The 19,571-nt window shown below is 42.7% G+C and overlaps 1 protein-coding gene across 8 annotated transcripts in view; it reads left to right on the forward strand.

Moving 5' to 3' along the window:
* Positions 1-18,816, forward strand: part of lef1 (lymphoid enhancer-binding factor 1) — a 44,658-nt gene extending 25,842 nt beyond the window's left edge. Inside the window, exons 5-11 of one of the 8 annotated variants that reach the window (XM_044188922.1) lie at positions 3,073-3,172; positions 5,008-5,127; positions 5,925-6,087; positions 6,863-6,970; positions 8,749-8,791; positions 9,442-9,483; positions 17,323-18,816. In XM_044188922.1, the coding sequence (XP_044044857.1) occupies positions 3,073-3,172; positions 5,008-5,127; positions 5,925-6,087; positions 6,863-6,970; positions 8,749-8,791; positions 9,442-9,476 (569 nt within the window). In that variant the 3' untranslated portion in view covers positions 9,477-9,483; positions 17,323-18,816. Of the gene's footprint in view, positions 1-3,072; positions 3,173-5,007; positions 5,128-5,924; positions 6,088-6,862; positions 6,971-8,742; positions 8,792-9,441; positions 9,484-17,322 lie in introns of all 8 variants that reach the window. The other 7 variants (XM_044188924.1, XM_044188921.1, XM_044188923.1 and 4 more) reach the window with 7 other exon arrangements.
* The last annotated feature ends 755 nt before the right edge of the window (positions 18,817-19,571 follow it).

Raw genomic sequence — 19,571 nt, forward strand, 5'->3', positions numbered from 1 at the left:
CCTGCACCTTTTCTTTTTCTCCTGGCTTTCTTCTCCTGCGGCTGCCAGTTGAAAAGGAGGAGAGGGATCAGACAGGATGTAGGCGATAATGAAGATGATGATGATGATGATGATGATGATGATGAGGCTGGGAGGTTCTGAGGGACCAGCTATAAATAACAATGTAGAACTGAGCACAAGAGTACACAGCGTATTGAGATGAAAAGTGAGACGTATAAAGAAAGTGTGCTCCACATATGTCAGAGGAATCATGCATCAGACACATTTTGTTGAATATTTTTCTAATGGAAGCAGGAAAGAATTGTGTTGACATGGAATTGAGCAATAAATACACTGTGTGCACATGCACACATTTCATTTCAGAAATTTGTTGTCATGTAGTACAATGTATGAGGTAATGCTCTCCATTTTACCATTCATGTTGGTCTTGCCAGTCCATAGAGATCCACCAAGTTTCTGACAAACACTGAAGAGCAGAAAAGACCCCTGGAGATCTTTTTCTTACTATATTTGAGCTTTGCACTTGCAGTCCAACAGAAATCCATGTCCAAGCGATCCAGTTGCAGAATTAGCTGCAAATGATTTCCCTAGGCATATTTATGTGTGTATACCAGCAGAGCTAAGCTGCAGATGCTCAAAACGAAATCTCTCTTATTCTCTTTCTTGCTGTCCCTCTCTCTTTTTTTCTCTCTCTCTCATATCGACCAATTGCTGCTCTGCCTTCCTTAGTGGGCTCAGACTTTGATCTGCTTGTTAATTATGAAAAACAATCATGGATTTTCTCATTATGAGCTCTAATATGCACAGGGCCGCAACGCAGGATGGAAGGTCGGGGGGGGGGCGCTTTGAACATGTTAAACCTTATATGTCATATAACATGGGAACACTAATTTGAATATAGATTATTTCCAGATTTTACAATGAGAATCATGTTAGAGTTGCTTGTTTTGAGAGGAAATGCGAGTGTGAAGCCATGTTGGGTGTCAACAGGAACGTGCGAATAGGAGAGTGTGTAATTGGGCACCTTAGGGGTGTGAGTGACAAGGTTAACACGCTGGGGCTCTCTCCTCCTCTCTCTCGCCTCACCACTTGCCTCCTTCCCTTCTGCCCTCAGGAGGGCCCTCAGGAGTGTTACGTGGGGGATTAGTGGGCAGGGGGTAGTGCTGTGCATGCTATGAATCCAGCGTTGCAACATTGGCTTTGGAGATATAAGCCCCCCCGCTCACCCCGCTTCTCTGAGGAGGGAGGCCCCTTCAGACCACAGCCTGCAGAGAGAAAGAGGAAGAGAAAAGATAGAGGCAGGCGGAAAAGGCTGGCTCCAGCAGGGATTAGAAGATGGTGCTAATCTTGAGGTTTTTGCCCTCTTTTGTGTGTGTGTGTGTGTGTGTGTGTGTGAGCACACATGTAGGCACATTGTACTTGTCTGTGTATGAACAGCATTTCCTGAAATCTAGACATTCAATCATATTATTACTTGCTCTGCTCTAAAATGAAAAACAAATTGGTGTTAGACAAGAAGACATGTTGCAGATTTTGTTAAATTTTAATCATTTTATAGCCCTATTCCTAGTTAAGTCTTCCTACAAAAAGGGACCCCTCGACCTTGAAACCCAGTAGGGGCAGGCGAGCTGGAGATGGAGGAGCTTAGTCCTGAAGATCCACCGACAGTTAGTCCAAGTCAATCCCGTGTCTACAGGGAGAGCTGCAGCCTCTGCCACAAAGCGGAAGCCTCAATTAACCAGCTTAGAGACGCTGAAACACACTGGAAGGACTCTAGCTAAGCGGGGGAAATATTATCCTTTTCTTACTGGTTGATAATGTGAGGTCAGGAAGCATTTTCAAGCCCCGACATGTGCACTGTCCTTGAATTGTAGTGAAGCAGGATGGGAAAGGTGGGAAGGAGTAATAGGTTTTAAAGAAAAAATTCTTAACTCAAAGTCCAGTACTAGCTTTTCTGGGAGTTCTTAACTGTAGCTCATAGTCTTGATGAGAAGATGGAGTTTGCCCATTTGTCATGGATTTTTTTTTTTTGTCAAACTACAGTTTTTGAGGTCAAGAATGAACTTTCACAAATTGTTGCTCATTATATGGATGCACCCATCCAACGTTTTCGCTCCTGATACAGATTCTAATATCTAAATTCGTGGTATCTACCAATACCAAGTACCCATCCAATACCAGTGCTCTCTTTTCCCTAAATTTTAAAATCTGTTTACCTCACCTGTGTGGAACCATTGGAATCATATTTACATCAGGTAACGTGAGTAGTGGGATTGATGTGGCCAAAATTGACTGAATGAATGTAGCTGATTTCTGGAAACAATTTGAATTTTGTAATGACACTGACAAAGAAACTGTATGTAATATAGATTGGTCACATCATGGCTGATACCCGATGTGCTTAATAAGGTCAGAGTGGGGATTCCGATCCCGCTTCTCGGATCAGTGCATCCCTAGTTTACTCGGCTGGGTATCATTTGGAATTTTTTTTTCTTAGATTGGTGTACTTGAGTTTCTGCACCAGTACAAATCCCTTACTTTGAATAACATAAACATGTTTTTTCTCTAAATCCTGGTATGCCGTTAATTTAAACTTCTGTATTACAGCATTGTTTAATGTTGTCTTAACACCAACAGCTGTACAAGAATGTTTCATAACAAAATGGTATACAATTGGCAAAGCTATGACTTAAATTAAGAAAAGTGTGATCAAAGAATATGTAAACCTGACCTGACAAAGCATGCAATGCTAACTTTTGGTACTGTATGTATATTGGTTGTCTTTTATTTACATTTTCTTTCATGCTCACTCTATTTAAAAGTTCTTCGTAGTGTGTTTTTTATAATGATTCTGATGAATGTCTCACAATAAAGTTCTTTGTACTACAAGTGTTGCTGTAGTTTTAACACCTTTTTTTATAACTTTTGGCATTTGCCAGTTTTTGATACTCAATGGTACGGGCACATTTTAATAGGTACTTGGACTTTATGATCCACAGGATGCATGTATAATTTAAAAATTGCATTGGGTATCGAACTTCAATACTTTCTAACAGTTGTTTACCATTGTTGTTTGTCTAGGAATGCCGAGGCATCACCCTGGACCAGACATGCCCAACTTCTATTCCCTGTCTCCTGGAGGAGTGGGGCAGATCACGCCACCGCTGGGATGGTGAGTCACAGACAGACAAAAGCAAAAGCATGCACTGTTGATTGATGTAAACAAGGAGCAATTACTACCCTGTCTCCTCACATCAGATGCACACTGATACTGTACTAGCTTTGTGTACTGAATGGAGGAATAGTGGCCTGCAGCAGCAGCCTACACAGGGGAGGTCTGCCTCTGGCTGCTGCGGCTTCAGCCACACCACTCCTCTGTGTGCCCAGCACATGTCAAACACATCTTTGCATACGTGCCCCTGCATAACCATATGGTTGCTTAACCCCCATCAAAGCTTCCTGGAAGCACTTCTCTCTCTGAGCCTCACTTCATGTTTGTGACATACTTTTTTTTTTTGTATCTTTTACCTCTTTTCTTTCTTCTTTTTTTTGACTGCATCCTTGTCACCGCCATTGCTCAACATCTTACCTTCTTTCTTACTTGCTATCTCTTTGTCAGCTTGATGTTTGTAAAGAAAGGGCTTTAGGCATACACTTAGTAAAGCCAGATGTAAGGTCCAGGATCAGGCGACGGTTGAATCCCATACTGCCTCCTCCTGCTTTCCTCCTTACACCCCCTTAAATCTGAACCCCTACATTATATTAGCCCTTTTTTTTTTTTTTTTTTTTTTTCTGATTTTAGGAACTTTCCCCCACTTTTCCACCTAAGAAATATAGTTCTGATTTTGGATCCTTGGTCATAGTTTGTACCCCACAACAAGTCCCTTGGACTGAGGAAGCATTGTGTTTGCAGTACTGAACATTGCTGATCAGTAAATTTCATGCCTCACATCTTTTTTTCTATAACAAACATTTTTAAAAACCAGCAACCAGTTTTTAAAAAATGTATATCTAAAGACTTCCTCATGTTTTGCATAAATGTATATTCAAAGCAGCTCTGAAGGAAAATTAAACAAATTGAAACAGATTTTAAAAATACTAGAGAGCACAACAAGTTTCAGTTCCTCCTATTTTGTCTAATCTTCATTGTTCTTGAGTTGCAGTGAGAAGGCATACACAAGTACAACATAGAAACTTGTAGTTCTTGACTATTAGATACTATAGCCCCTTGGATCGTTGGATACAGTGTCAGAGTGCAAAACAAATTGCCATGTAATCATAAAAACCAGTGATACTCAACTTTTTTAAACAATGGGATCCCTTAACATGAAACAATATGTGACCTTGTGACCCCTTGTTACAGGTTCCATGTTAAGTTGTGAGCAGTTCATTTAAATAATTTTTAGATGCCTGAAAAGGTGACAGTGCAGTATTCCACTGTAAAGAAGCGACGATTAGAGAAAAGTCCAAAACAAAAACATAATTTTGTATTACGTTTTTTCTTATTTCCTAACTGGGTGACCCACTGCATTCATCTTGCGAGCTCTTGTAGAGGGAGATTTTCATATGGTCTTTTTAACTGTGTCCAGCATGATATTATTATAATTATTATTGACTGCTGTCTGTAAGCCAAATTGCCCCTCGGGGAAGCTTTACTCTACTCTAATATTGCAGGAAAGAAGTTGATGAAATTGGTGCTAAAAAGATCCAAAGCTACAAGAACTACAGCCAGTGACTCTGTTCTCACTATCGTCTTTTCCGGCTGAAAAGTCTTTCTAAATATTAAGCATTTAACATCAAGCAAATAAATATATGTGGATGGATTTCTTTCCTTGTCTGTGTATGCTGTTGCAAGTGTGCATCTACTATCACTTCTGAGTGTTATTTTCTTTGTTTTTATTTTATGTTTTATTTTTTCACTTCGATGACATTTAGGGGACCCTTTCCATGCTACTGTACTTCTTCGTCCTCTTTAATTAATCAGTCTGCCGTCTGCTGTTATTGCAGGTTCTCACACCACATGGTGCCCGGCCCCCCAGGTCCCCACGCCACAGGGATCCCCCACCCGGCCATCGTCAACCCACAGGTCAAACACGAGCCTCTGCATGAAACAGATCTCATGCACATGTGAGTCCTGCAAACACAAAATACCTTCATCAAACACTCTCGCACACTTTTTTTTCCCCCCTCCCCTGACCCGCTTTATGAGCAGTTTTTGAGACAGCATACTTCCAGGTATTTGTGCGCTCCATCACTACAGTAGGCCATTGCTGAATAAACCCTCTGTCAGAGCCTTGTTCTCATTCCCTTGATGTGAGCAGATAAGCAGCGAGGGCCCGTGCTCTACTGATAACAGGCCTATGCTTCATTTGGCCTCAGGGATCACAACACACTTAGCCAGCAACAGATACAGGTCCTAGATTAGTGCTCAGATGAACTGAATTCACATCCCCAGTGTGCAGTGGGAAGTGCTCTGAGTGCCCTGAGGTGGTTATCACTGATATTTCCATTATTCATGGTGATCCCAGCACCAAGACTGTACTAGTATCAAAAAGGTTATTAGAAAGTAAGTCAGGAGTGGGAGCAGAGTGTCTTTGAGTTTTTGAGCATTTGGTTTTAAGCGATTGCCAATGTGCTGTGGACGAGAAGGTTTGGTTGCCATTACTGGTGAAGTAATCTCTCCGCATGAAGGGCTGCGACTGTGCAACTGCACATGATTAAAGAGGCAGGGGGCCCATGGCGTGGCAACCCCTTTTGCACTGCCTCACTATTGGCTAAGAGCAGCCAGACCCTTGCTGCTTTTGTCGCCATTGCGGCACCACAATTTCCCTCTTCCCTTTCATTCTCTCATTTTCTAACTATTTTGTTTCCTCCTCTTCTTTACTTCCATCCATGTTGTTGTTGTTGTTTTATTGTCTTTACAGGAAACCCCAGCACGAACAGAGAAAGGAGCAGGAGCCCAAAAGACCGCACATCAAGAAGCCTCTAAACGCCTTCATGCTCTACATGAAAGAGATGCGTGCGAATGTGGTCGCAGAGTGCACGCTGAAGGAGAGCGCAGCCATCAATCAGATCCTGGGACGCAGGGTAGGTACCCCTATCTTCTCTTTGTCACTGAAGTTCATCTTTGTTTGATTGCGTTAAATAACCAAGAGATCCCAGTTCAAGCCATGACTCTAAAGAGGCTGCATGGAATGACTTCCCGGGCCAAATTAGTTTTAAATGCACCAAGATTCTTCTCTCTATTAACATAGTCTTTTATGAACTAGTTGTGATTACTGTCATAATGATTGCCCCAGCCAATTACTTCCCTCTCAGTTGCACAGATACAGACTGCCTATCTAACTGACATTTAATCAAATTGGCTTTAATAAAATATGCCTGGATAATGGCACGGTTGGAAATGACAAAATTTGTTCCTTTTGAGGATTGGGAAAAGAGTGGAACCACAGAGCCATGTTAAAAGCCTTAACGAATAGGCCTAGCGGTTGAGGCAGCCAGCCACAGCAAAGCCTAGTTTGTGGCCTGCATAGGGTAATTGCTCGCTGACATAGTTTGAATAAAAAGCGCTGCTAAATTGGAACCAGTGTTTTGATATGAAATCAAAGTTTTTTTTCCCCCTTCTCTTCTCTCCCTCTCTCTGACTCTTGTGCATGTTAATCTCTTCATCATGTGTCCCCCTTCTTCTTTGCCTCTATTTTATCCTTTTTTTTCTTTCTACACCAAACGTTTGGAAGTTGAAAAGAATTTTTTTCTTTTTACCAAAACACCAGCACACTTCTCTATGCAGGGAACATGCAAGTGCATGCCAGTAATTGACTGTATGCTATTTTTTCCCTAATCTCCTTTTGTACTGAAACAGTGGCATGCTTTATCTCGGGAAGAGCAAGCTAAGTATTATGAGTTAGCCCGCAAGGAACGGCAGCTCCACATGCAGCTCTACCCAGGCTGGTCCGCTCGAGACAATTATGTAAGTATCAACAGAACAGATTGGCAGAGGTGCGTGTGTGTATGTTGATTTATGTTGTATGTTTATGTCAGCATTGCATGACTTGTTCTTTAAATGGCACACAATCATGACACACACACTAATTCACGCTAGTCAGCTCCATGTTAATGGTGTCCATTTGTGGACCCATTGTTTCAGCCTAATGTGTAATTCATAGCTCTGTGATTTACTGTTATATTACCATCCACACTTAAATGGATTGTAGTATCATGGACATTATTATTGCCACAGTGAGAGAAAACTGCCTGATAATGGTTATGCCAGTCTTTGATCTTCCATATCGGCATGGAGCTTTAGATGTAAAAAGCACCTGTTTGACTGAGTTGAGGACGCTGGATCGTACATACAGCATTCAGCAGCAGCAACCTTTGCTCCTCTAGCTGCCCATTTTGTTTGTGAATGTGGGATTTAAGATGCAGTCTGGTTTTGGTGTTTTATCACTGTGTGTGTGTGTGTGTGTGTGTGTGTGTGTGTGTACATTTGCATGGAAGTTGTCAAATCTGTCTCTGTGTATGTGGCGTGTATGAATTTGTGAGAGAGAGCACCAGCCTTTATTAAAAGTGTGGCTCCGGCACTCACATTCACTCCACCACCAAAGTGCTTTGTGGTGTTTATCTGCCTCCCCTCGGACACCGACAGCATCCCTCCTCCTTCTGCCTCCACTGCTCCACTGCCAAAATGCCTCGCTGAGGGGCGAGACAGTTTCACAGCTCTGCTCCCAGTGAAGCACAGCATAGTTAAAGATACACAACATCAGCTAGTGACAGTTAGCCCAGTTCCCATTTAATTTCCAGATTCGTTAGTACAAACATATTTGAGTGGTAGGAAAAAAATGTAGAGGAATGGTTTTCTACTTGGCATACCAAAGAGATAAAGGGAAACGATATGTTTAAGGCAAAACATTTCTTACAAGTAAGAAGCGCTATTCTGTGACCCCTCCCACAAACAAAATCTTCAGCTGTACACAAGCAGCACATCATGCCTGGAAACACCCAAAATAGGTAACGCACTGGCATGGAGAGCGTGCAGCATTCATAGTTTTTGCTGTGTACCCCTCTCTCATCCTTTCTCTCACCCACTCTCACTTTAAGTCTCTCTTCTTCCCTGTCTGCCGCAGCAGTAGAAGGCAGATTAGCTCATGAATAAGTGGATTAGCAGACTTTGCAGCAGGAAACCAAAGTGTTGCTCATATTTGACTAGAACGACTCTACGCTGCTATCTATACCTATAGTCTCTCCCCTGGGGATTTAGCATAAGCTATAAATCCTTACACACTCCCACCACCTCGCTGGAAAAAGAGTGGCACTCTTCACAGTCATTGAGCTAGACTAGCCTAATTACAGTGAGCATTTTTAATTGCACTTCATGTTAATATTTGTCATTAGAGGGACTTCAAAGGTAGTGGAAATATGGTACAGGCTGGTCACAACAGCAGGACAAGCTAGCTCTATTGGGTTAGGATGGTCCCAACTCAAAAAAGGCCTAAAAATGATAGAAAGTGAGTCATTTAAAATCAGTTGAAAGCAGGTAGAGCACAATTATCAGCTCAGACTCTTGGTTGGTCTGTCCTTCTCAGCGTGGCAGTTTACAGTGTAGTCTGGAGTCCAAGGGATGCTGGTTGGATGCCCAGCAGGGGATGAGTGAACATGGCAGTCAGCAGCAGGATACCAGAGTGGTCTAGTGAGCGTGAGTGCTGGAGCCACACTTTATGTGTTCCTCTGTATATTTTTTAGGGAAAGAAGAAGAAGCGGAAGAGGGAGAAGATGCAGGAAACGGCCACAGGTAAGCAGCAGTCCCCGCAGTTCCTTCTTTTTTTTTTTTTTTTTTTTTTGTCTGTCATATCTTGAAGTTGTGAGTTACACCATCTTTTACAGTATACTGCTGCATTTTTACTAATGCACACTCTGTAAAGCTGTAAAAAAACAACAAATCTCCCAGTAGACAAATGCCTATAAAACTGAGAAGAATAGGTATATGCTAACCAAACTAATGTAACCTACTATCCTCACTCTGGCTTCAGTAGACTGGCTTGATTGTATGCAGGCAGCACAGTCCTTCACTCAGTTTTTTTACAGACCTTCTTTGTATACATCCCTCCATCCATTTGTCCCTTACCTCTCTCATTCCCCATCTTCACACACTGTAGTACACCTACTTTGGGATTAGTCTGTCCATTCTATACGACTACTTAGCGATTCTGGGCTTTGCACTATTTGTTTGCCTGCTGCTCTACAGTATGTCATTCTGCTGACCTTGTTTAACTGCGCTTATGAGCCTCCTCTTAGCACTGCAATTGTAATCCATTGAGAATTAGATCTTAAGTAAAATGTCAGTATTTTTTTGGTCTGTACACTGTGCAGGCCGGACGGACGGTAAAGATCTATGCCATCCAGATACCTCAAAATATTTTTAAAAGATGCAATTTTCTGCAGGTACAGGCCAGAGAATGAAAACGGCGTACATCTGAGAAAATGGTAAGACAAACCCTCTATCCCCTCCCTGTCTGATCAGTTCAGTAAATGTCAAGTCTTTTTAAACTGCTAAACACTGACTTGAGAGTATGTACTCACAGACTAATCCTAAAAAGGTCCACCCTAACCTCGCCATAGTCATTGTGTCAGCAGTGTTCAGGCCTGAAGAGGGATTGTGCTTTGTGTGTGGAGTTTGCTCAATGGCCTCAGCACAATAGGCATTGGATTTTCTCTGTGTGTGTATGGAAACGTCCATGTGTGTGTATGCTGAACTGGTCAATCGAATGTTTTTGTGTTAAGCACTGGTTGGATGAAAGGTCAGATGTTGTGTCAGCAGTTAATGGCTTATTTTTCTTCCATCATGTGTTTAGAAAAAATTCCAAATAAAAAGGAAAATATTGCTTAATAAATCAGACAGCTCATCCACTTGGTGTTTTCTAAACATGGACTAAATAATACATCTGAAAACAGTTTTACTAGCCCAAATTTTTTTTTTACTGCTGGTGGAGGATAAGATTTCAGCTCAGCCCCATATGGACTACATGTGTTGTCTCTCCCTGCATCTTTGTGAAGCAGAGGAGGATTCAGCAGCTTGTTTGGCAGAAACCTAATGAGATGCTATACCTTAATAAGATTTCATGGTATCTGGGGTTTCAGGGTGTCTATAATGCCTTCATAACAAAGGCACTCTGTAGTCGTTTTTTTTAACATGTGAATGATATGTTGAGATATATTGATTCAGATGACATGTCAAACCCTCACCAAACTGTCACCTGCCCTTTTTTTTTGTTGAAAGAAGGATTAACGTTCCCAGTATGTGGCAAAGGCAACTCTATTTTCCCTCTTTCAGTCTTCCTTACGCTCTCTGGATCTTTTTGCTTTCCATCTCTCTCCTTCCCTTCCTCTCCCTCCCTGTGAGTCTGGCAGCATCCTGTTGTTCCGCTCCCTTTCGGCAGCAGAAAAAGACGGACAGATGTGACAAATATGGTCTTGCGTCGAAATCACCCCAACCAGACAAAGGTTTTCCACTTGATCAATTCCTGACCCAGTGGCTCTCTGAACCCAAAATTGGGCTGCTTTTCTTTTCTTTTTCTCGCCACAGTCGGTTTTCAAAGCGCAGAGAGAGCGAGCGCTAAAAAGCACTTTATCTCTGATCCAATAATTAGCAGCGCCTAGCCGCAGCGGGATGGACACCCTTGCTGATTCTCAGTGACAGCCTTAAACTAATATGCATAATACCAAGGATACTGCCACAACTCCCCAAGCCCTCAATTTATGCAGATCCCAAAGAGCTGGATTGAGGTTAGCTCGGTGTAGACGCCAAAAAACATCTTTAAATGAACTCGTTTGTCTATTTCTTTCTCTGCCCTAGCCTCTACCCCATCTGTCTTTCCTCCATATGAAAAATCTGAAAGGAAATTTGTTAATGAGTTACATTTGAAGACCCAATTTGAACACCTTTTTTGTATGATGGTACAAACACAGTGAACATTTGCTCCATTAGATTATTTTTTTAGCGCTTGTACAGTCATAATGAAGAATATTCAGCAAAACAAAGTGAAATGCTTCAGTCTAGGTAGGTTTTATGAAGGGAAAATTGACTTAATACATGTTCATATTAACATATTTTATGGCTTCGGCTGAGTTTTTCTGCCTGTGAGGCAAACCAGGAGTTGAGTGTTTTCGAGCAGTGTTTTATGGCTTGCCGTTGGTTCTCTTTGTTATCTTTAGCATGTCAAACACTGGGCCCACCACACAGCTGGCTTTCACCACAGTGGAACAGCACTCTGAGAAGTCATTACTCTGACAATGTGAAATGAAGGTTTCTGTCTCTTCCCCTCATCACTCCATGCCCCAGCCCCTTTTTCTTACACTGACTGGAAATGTGCAGTTTTACTCCACCTTTCTTTGCTGCACCCTTCTTTATTTAGTATCTCTCTTTCTTGCCTCCTCTCGCTCTTTTAGCCTTTTGTCTGACTAAGCCCCGCTGATTCACAGCCTTTGAGATAGTTATCTGGCCGAGACCCATACATGCCCTCGAGGCTTTCTCCTGTTTCAGCCACTGCACATTTCTTTCACATGGGGGAGACACTCTTAACAAAAGTGGCCTTTTTAATCTGGCGAGCGAGGAGCGCATTGGAGTTGCAAACACTTGAAAACTGCCATAAAACTGCATGTGAGTCATCTTGCTCAGACTCTTATGAAGGTGCTCTTTTGTTGACAGGCAAAATGGATGTCTTTTATAAGTCAGTTTGCCCATACGCTTGTGCAAGAGGTTATATTTTTAATCACATGATCCAGGATATCTTGACTTTTTAAAAATGATGCTTTACAATTATGCAAAGTGCATCGAGGGTCAAGTTCTGGTCCAGAAACATGAAAGAAAGTGTTGTTCAAGCAGGAGCTTTGGTGGCTATTCTCTCTCCTCCTCTCTCACTCTGTCATGCCCCGGCTCTGCTCCCTCTGATGTGTGCAGCCAGAAGTCAGCTGTCAAAAGACTTTGATGAGCAAGTAGGGAAGAAGAGAAGAGAGGAGGGCGTGAGTGTGTTACGGGGAAAGGGAGGGTAAGAAAAAGGACAGAAGAAAATCCCTCATTCTCTCGAGTTCTGAGTTTACCCAGTCTCTCTCGACTGCCACTTATCCTTCAGTCTCCATCCCTCATTTCTTTCCCTTTTCTCTTTTTATTTGTTGCCTCTCATCTTCACTCTGAGACCCTCATCACTCTCTGCACATTTCTCTCTCTCTCTCTCTCACACACACACACACACATCTGAGCAGCCAGCTACACACTCCGCCTGCAATTAAGCAAGATTCAGCGTCTGCCTCTATTTCCCAAGTCGTTTCAATTTGGCACCAAGCCTCTAGGCCACTGCGGCACAGCCCAGTGGCTCCACACCCCGCCTTATTAGTGACCTGGGATAATTGGGGAGGGAATCCGAATCGCAAAAAAACTGACTCTGGGTCTCGCTCTGAGCAGCGCACAGGAGATGAGAGGATGTTTTTAAAACTGTGCTTCTTCACAATAAAAAGAGGGGGAAAAAAATAGTTATGAGTGGGAGGTGGAGGAGAGAGATTTGGGCTTAAATCAGAGCGACGCCCCGGCTAATGTTTCTGTGGGTAGGACATACAATCGGAAATGTTCACCCCCACAGTCCTCCCGTTCTCTCACTCCCCTGACCTCCACAAAGCCTACTCTGTGAAGAAAAATGACTCTCTCAGCACTTAGTATATGGACTTCAAGAGGGTGGCAGTATGTCAAACTCAGTGTAATTTAAGTATGCATATGTGGTTTTTAGCTCAGAGGTACAAACCTTTTACACTGACATGGTTGTTATCCTGGCCTGGCAACCTTATTTGACACTTTTATGAAGAAAAAAAACATTAAGAGGGGGGGTATAACCCTCTTAAAGGTCTCTATTTACATGTGAGAAAACACAGCTATAGTGCTCCCATTGTTTAGACTGGGGCTTGAAATTTGTTTTGATTGAGTCACAGGGCTATTGTGTTGTGGTTTGGCCAGCTGCAGTAACAGTATGAGGGTCCAGTCTCTCTGCTTTTTGTGATGTCTTCTCTACTTCCTCTCTTTCTCTCTCTCCGTCTGCCCCCCTCCACCTCCCCCTCAGCCTCACCCCTGTGGCTTCTTGATGCATTGCAGCCCTTTTCGGACGAGACAGAGATATGTGACCTTATAAAACGCTCCCTTCATGAGATGCTTATCTCTGAATGAAAGGCCCCCAGGTAACACGGGCACAGGCTGGAAGAGGACAGTGGGGCTGAAGGAAGTGGTGTTTATTTTTATTTTACTCTAGTCAGTCTGGCCATTGTTAAAGGAGGGAAAACCTCATCCCCAGCTCAATCTTTTTTTCCCCTCTTTCACTCATTTTCTGCCTCTTTACGCCCCTCTTTCCTTGCTCCTCCTTTTCCTGCTCCTCTCCTCTGTCCTGATGGTGAATATGAGTGGCGGTGGAGGCCTTTGAAGCGAAACCACGGCAGAGGGAGCAGTCATTGTGCAGCCCCCGACCTCCAGCGGCTCAGACTGAGTTGTGCGGGGGCACACAGCCAGACTTCAGCTGCCCGGGCCCCCAGCGATGCCGCCTCAGATGTGGGCAACGCCTCCCACTACCTCCCCCCCTCCTCCCACACCACCCTCATGTACTCCCTAGTCTCACCCACACATGCCTGGGGTTTGGGGTTTTGGTGACTCCCCCTCCCCTTTCCCCTTTTGACCACAATCAGACCCCACCCTTGCCTTTTCTCCAATTTTTAACACAGACTCTGTCTTCCCTCTTCTTTCCCTTCACCCTTTTAGTTTCAGCCCCTCCTGACTGGCTTGTTAGTTTCTGATAGCCCCTGTGGAAAAGATACAACATCCCCTGAGCTTGCCTTTTGATTGGAGGTTAAAAATTTAAAAGCTATTTTGTAAGGGGCGATTTCTTTTATGTTGACTGTCAAAGAACCAAAGAAAGTGCTAACAGTGCAGAGCATTTTGTTTCAAACGTCGCTTTGTCTTCCAGGTTTTTTATTTTTTATTTTTAATTGGCCTGCTCGTTTTATTTTTCCCTTGTCTTTAAAAGCGGCACTGCCACAAATGTATAGAGAGGAGGCTCCTTTTTAAATGGTGTCACCAAAGGCAGCTGTGCGATCCAGGCCAAGGTCACTGCAAAAGACGCCACTGCACCACACTCTAAATGTGTGGACAATTACTTGCTAGAGCTCTCAAGTCTGTTAGTCTGAGCCAGACTGAACTGACCTCAGTAGATGATGTAACAAAGGGTTGACACTTAGTGTTTGCTGGATCTCAGTTTGAAATATTAATTATTAATTGAAATATAATTATTTGTCCATAATTTGTACTACTTTATATTCATTGCACTACTGTTCTGCCCAGTCCAATTCATTATTGTACATATCCATCAGTAAACTTCTGTTTATAGTAATGCCATCTGAATATAACGTCCATAGTACCACTTGTAAAATATTTTCATAATATTGCTATATCCTGCACTTGCTTATTGCACTTCTGGTTAGACCTAAACTGTATTTCGTTGCCTTGTACTTGTACAAGTGTAATGACAATAAAGCTGAATCTAATCCAATCTAATGGCGCAAGAAACATGTGCAGTCTGACGACTAGAAAGGTTTGATATAAACCCTCAGGTTATTTGAAAGAGAAAATGCGTGCGAACGGTAAAATTATGACCCAAACTGTGTTATAAACATCCATCACAGCTTACAGACCAACTTACTTGTTCAACCTACTGTACAAACCGTAGTTGTGCACACATTTTCCAATGCAATGAGGAATTCCTACTTAAATTTCAGATGTGTTCAGTTTTACCTTCAAATAAAGTGGCTTAGATAACCTGACTGAACTGTTGGCTTGTTTACAACCTGTCAAATCATCTGACTGCAGTTGTTTCTTGCCCTTACAGACTTATTTTTAGCGATGTCACCATGTTCCCAGATCTTAATAATTTACATGTTGAGTACGATGTTATCGTAACCAATAAAATGATGGCCAAAACTACGAAAAGAAGACCCAAGTTGTAAAAAACCTGATTCATCTTTTAAGATGTCTCTGACACATCTTTCTTTACTGCATCTCTCTCTCTCATATTTCTCCTCCAAATCTCCCCTCTTCTCTCTGCCATGGTAAAGTCTGCGCCTCAGCCTGTGCTGGAGACACCTCTCTCCACTTGGCTTATTTTTAGAGTAATTTGTCGGCGGTGTTTTCCTTTTTAATGGCACCAAAAGAAACCCCAGAGCTTGGTGTAGGGAGAGGGGGAGCTGAGAAGGTGGGTGGGTTGGTGGGTTTGGAGGTTAGGGGGCTATAAGGCAGGCGGGCCCCAGCTGCGGGTGCTTTGATTTAGCCTAGGAGGTGAAAGCAGCGATTGAGATGCGAGGTTGTGCCAGTTATCTTAACCTCCCACACTTCAAAAGCTGGGCGAGAGCTTGTCCGACTCCTTCCCCTCCTTCCTCCGTCCCGTAGAGGGAAAGGAATTGGGGGACTAAACCTTCGCTAGCCCTCTGAACAGAGGAGCGTTTCATTTCCTGCAAAAAGTCCAGCCGGCATTCCTGAGCACTAATGTAGAGGGAGGAGGGGATGGAGGGAGGTGAGGGGAGAGGAGGGGTCAAGTTGCTCCTGAATCCCAGTGTTTGTGTCGGCTGGACTTTGTGAAGAGCTGGCCTGGTGCCCCCCTACAACCAACCACCACGCAAGTACACACCCCTGCTGTTACCACCAACCTTTATTTATTTTTTATTTTTTAAACGTCTGCGTACACACACACACACACACACACACACACACACACACACACACACACACACACACACACTTCTTGCCCGCAGCCCCTCAGGCCTCTTCCCCAGGCAGGAAGGCCAACGCTTTTCATGTCTGTGGTGGGGGAAGGAAAAATGCTCCCCAGGAAACAGGGTGCAGTGCTGGGCGTGCGGGCCCGCTTTGAGATCCTGGGATGAAAAGAGAGAGGGCGGCGGAGGTAAATAAAAGCGACAGGGGCTCTCTCTTTCTCTCAGAGCGCTGTGCTCCTTTCGGTCTCTGCTCTGTGCAGCTCAGGGTCAGCTCTCCTCGGGAAAGGTGGCCTCTGTCCTGTTCCCTTTTATCCACATGTGGTAAAGCAGTCTACGGGGTGTGTGTGTGTGTGTGTTTGTGTTTAAGACTTTTGAGTGTTAAGATGCAGCGAGCAGCAGGGCTCAGCTGACTTCTCTCCTACAAAAACACACTCTTGGCTTTGCCACAAGGGAAAAGCAAACTAATACCGTTTCTGTTCCTTTTTTCGTCTTCACAAAACATCCATCTTTTTAGTCGCAGGAGGCATCCATCCACCTCTGTCTCTGCCTCTCCACTTTGATCACAGATTCTATTTGATGCTGCTCGGGTCTAAAATAACTCTCCTTGGCTTGTCAATAACTAAAGCTAACTCTGTTATGTTAGCTCAAGCCCGGATCACGAGAGGGAAAAGAACACTTTTGCAGCTTGACAAACAATTTCCCTGTCGGGGAAAAGGGCCAATTTCACAAGAGTCCTATAAGTGGATTGAGCAGTCAGGTAACATTTTCACACTGCAGTGTCAATCTGCACCTGAACCGTGTTGGCTCAGATAATTAGCAACATAGTTCCATGAACTCTGCTAGTTTTAACCAAGTGGGTCAATGTGGTGATCCTCCTGTGTGGAGAGCATTTCCTCGTCTTGTTTTCCCATCGCCCACCTGCAGCGGCAGCCTACACGTCAACCAGAAATCACACAATTGGGTGCTTGCCTTGAGTGTGAGAGAGAGAGGAGGAATGAGTCAGTCAGGGGAGGGCAAAGAAGAGCGGAGCACTGCCAGCTGGGTCACGGCAACCCCCATGTTAGACTACATCAAAGCGAGCCCGGCCCACATCCTGTCACTGACCTATAACCCCTCTGTAGTTCAGTGCTTTGCTCAACACTGCTGCAAAGGCTTCCATTCAATCAGCTATAACACTACGAAGAAAAAAAGAAGATTGATTGTGTAGATGGTAATGACGGCAATTTGTCCCTCCCTGAACCGGGGAGGCATGCTTGCATGGTGAGACACTCTCGAGTCATTCTGAGTCATCTTGATATGTCTGGTTTTGGTTAATGTGACGTGAATGTGACCAGTGTTTTGGTGTGGGTTACTGATGTGTTTCAAATTTCCTTTCTCCCCCCACTGATGAGAGGAGCAGCAGCAGCATTTTTTTTTTTTTTTTTTTTTTTTTTTTTTGGGGGGTTTGTATACAGCTGAAGTTACTTCATAGTTAGTGTGGTTGATTGATCCGTCTTTTCTTTTGTTCATGTCTTTTTGTTTTTTCTTCAGGAGGAAAACGTAACAATTTCTCCACATGCAAAGCGAAGGCAGCAGCTACGGGCCCTCTGCTAGAGATGGAGGCCTGTTAGATTCCATGAAGACCCTTAAATCTCCAAACTGAAGCCTCCGGTTCTCAGAGGACCCCCTCCCACCCCACCCACACATCCCTACCAACTCCACCTAACCCTACTCCCTCTCCCTCAGCACAGTCACATGCCACCACCACCAAAAACACTTCTGTTTGACTATATTCCCTTCCTGAAGGAGCCTGCTGTAGAGACACTGAACTGAACAAGACAATCATGATTAGTAGGAGCACCCACCCTCACGCAACCACGTTCTCTCACCGAAAACCCAGATAACATCAATTTGATGTCGGTGTTTTGTCAGTTTCCTTTACAATCAGCTTTACTGCAATCCAAGGCACTGCACTGAAAAACAGCAGCAATTTTGATGTGCGCACAAACTTCACTGCACCGCCTAAGTTACTGTAATTTATTTGTCACCTTGGTTCCTTTGTATAGTTCATTAGGCCGACATTCACTCCCTCAACACCTCCCCCCACCCCCCTGTCTCTCTCTCCCTGGATTTTTGAGACCATTTGGGGTTTCACCCGACCGACCAAACACCTCTTTTTAGACTGCACTAATGAAGACGGAGGGATCTCATCTTGTCTAAGAAACGTCCTCAAGACACCATTTTAGTTTGTTGCTGACCAGTTGGTGCAAAAAAGGATCAACATTTTGATTTGCTTTTCATTTTAGACTGAGTTTTATTTTGAATGCTTTTTTGTATCTTGAACCCTTGTTTCAATTTCTCGGTGTATATTTTAGTGATTTTATTTTTTTTTTTATTGTTTTTTTAATATAGTGGTATATATGAAAATAAGCTTTGGACACAGGAAAGCCATTTTTCTTGTTGAAGCATCTTGCAGAAAATTGAAACTTAAGGCTTCTTTTGATAACTATTTGTAACAAATAGTGACCTCGAGTCTTGCTCAGATGTAAAATAATGCTCAGTATGTGTACTTTTTAAAACTGTCAGGATATGTCAATTTTCTTGGTATTTTTGCAGGCAACATTAGGACAAAGGCGAGAGTGATAGCTCAGAGGCCTATATTTTATTGTTCTAAAACATGACAAATGAAGCAGATATATATATTTACCCCAGCACTTGGCAGTCTTTCTTTTATTGCAATGGACCTTTGTCTTTTCTCTCTGGTAGCTAATAGTGTGGTCTTTAGCCATGTTGTTTATTCCATGCAAGCATCTCTGTAACATTTTGATTTTAATGCTCTATTTTAGTATTACTTGATGAATTCCTTTTTTTATTATCATATTTTGGGTCACTGTCATCTTGGTATAGCATTTTGCTTCCCAAGTGGTCATATTTGAACTGTTTCAACATGTTTGGGTTTTTTTTGTAAGAAAAATAAAAAGGCACCATTGGCTCATTTGATCACTTGTGTGGTGGAAAGACCAGAGCTAGAAGTGCCAGATGTAACGGTCTGTGTCATCCTTGGAGATTATAATGTATTAAGTATGCAAAGATGGTATTGCTATGTATTGGTGGTGTATAGCTGGTAAAACACATTGGATATAACATGTTTTAGTCTTTGTGGAAAATTCAAAAAGCTTTAAAAAATTGACAAGCAATTAAAATTCCAAAAGTACATAACGCTTGGGGCTACATTGATACAGTATTATTGCAATGATAATAAAAAGACAAACCTACATCAGTATTAAAAACCTTTCAATTGGGTATCTTTTCTATTGTCTCTCAATGTAAAAATTGTCAGGTAAACAGACTTTAAATTCTGTAAAAACTCTTAAGGTAATAATTAAATTTTTGAAGTGAACAAAACATTTTGATGAAAGAGTCAAGATAAAAGGAAAATTCTATTTATAGACTAATCTGTATTGTACATCTCCAATGTCGCTATTTTCAGTAAAACAGCGCCACCTTGTGTTCCTGTTGGGTTAACAGGGCATTTTGAAGAAACCAAGTGATTAAGGCTAAACATTCCCAAAGTGTGTAATGCTTTGTAAAAGCACCTGTCAAATGATTAATTCTATGCATTCAAGTCAGTTTTATTTATAAAGGCCACAATCACACATTTGTCTTTCACACAATCTAACTGACGTCCTATATCTTAAGTCTTGATTTGAATAAAACTCACCAAATTCCTTTTAACATGGACAGAAGTAACAATAGCAGAATTACAATATTAAGTAAATAAAAATCAGTATAATATCATG

The sequence above is a fragment of the Siniperca chuatsi genome, linkage group LG3 (genome assembly GCF_020085105.1).
Source record: "Siniperca chuatsi isolate FFG_IHB_CAS linkage group LG3, ASM2008510v1, whole genome shotgun sequence".
Taxonomy (NCBI): domain Eukaryota; kingdom Metazoa; phylum Chordata; class Actinopteri; order Centrarchiformes; family Sinipercidae; genus Siniperca; species Siniperca chuatsi.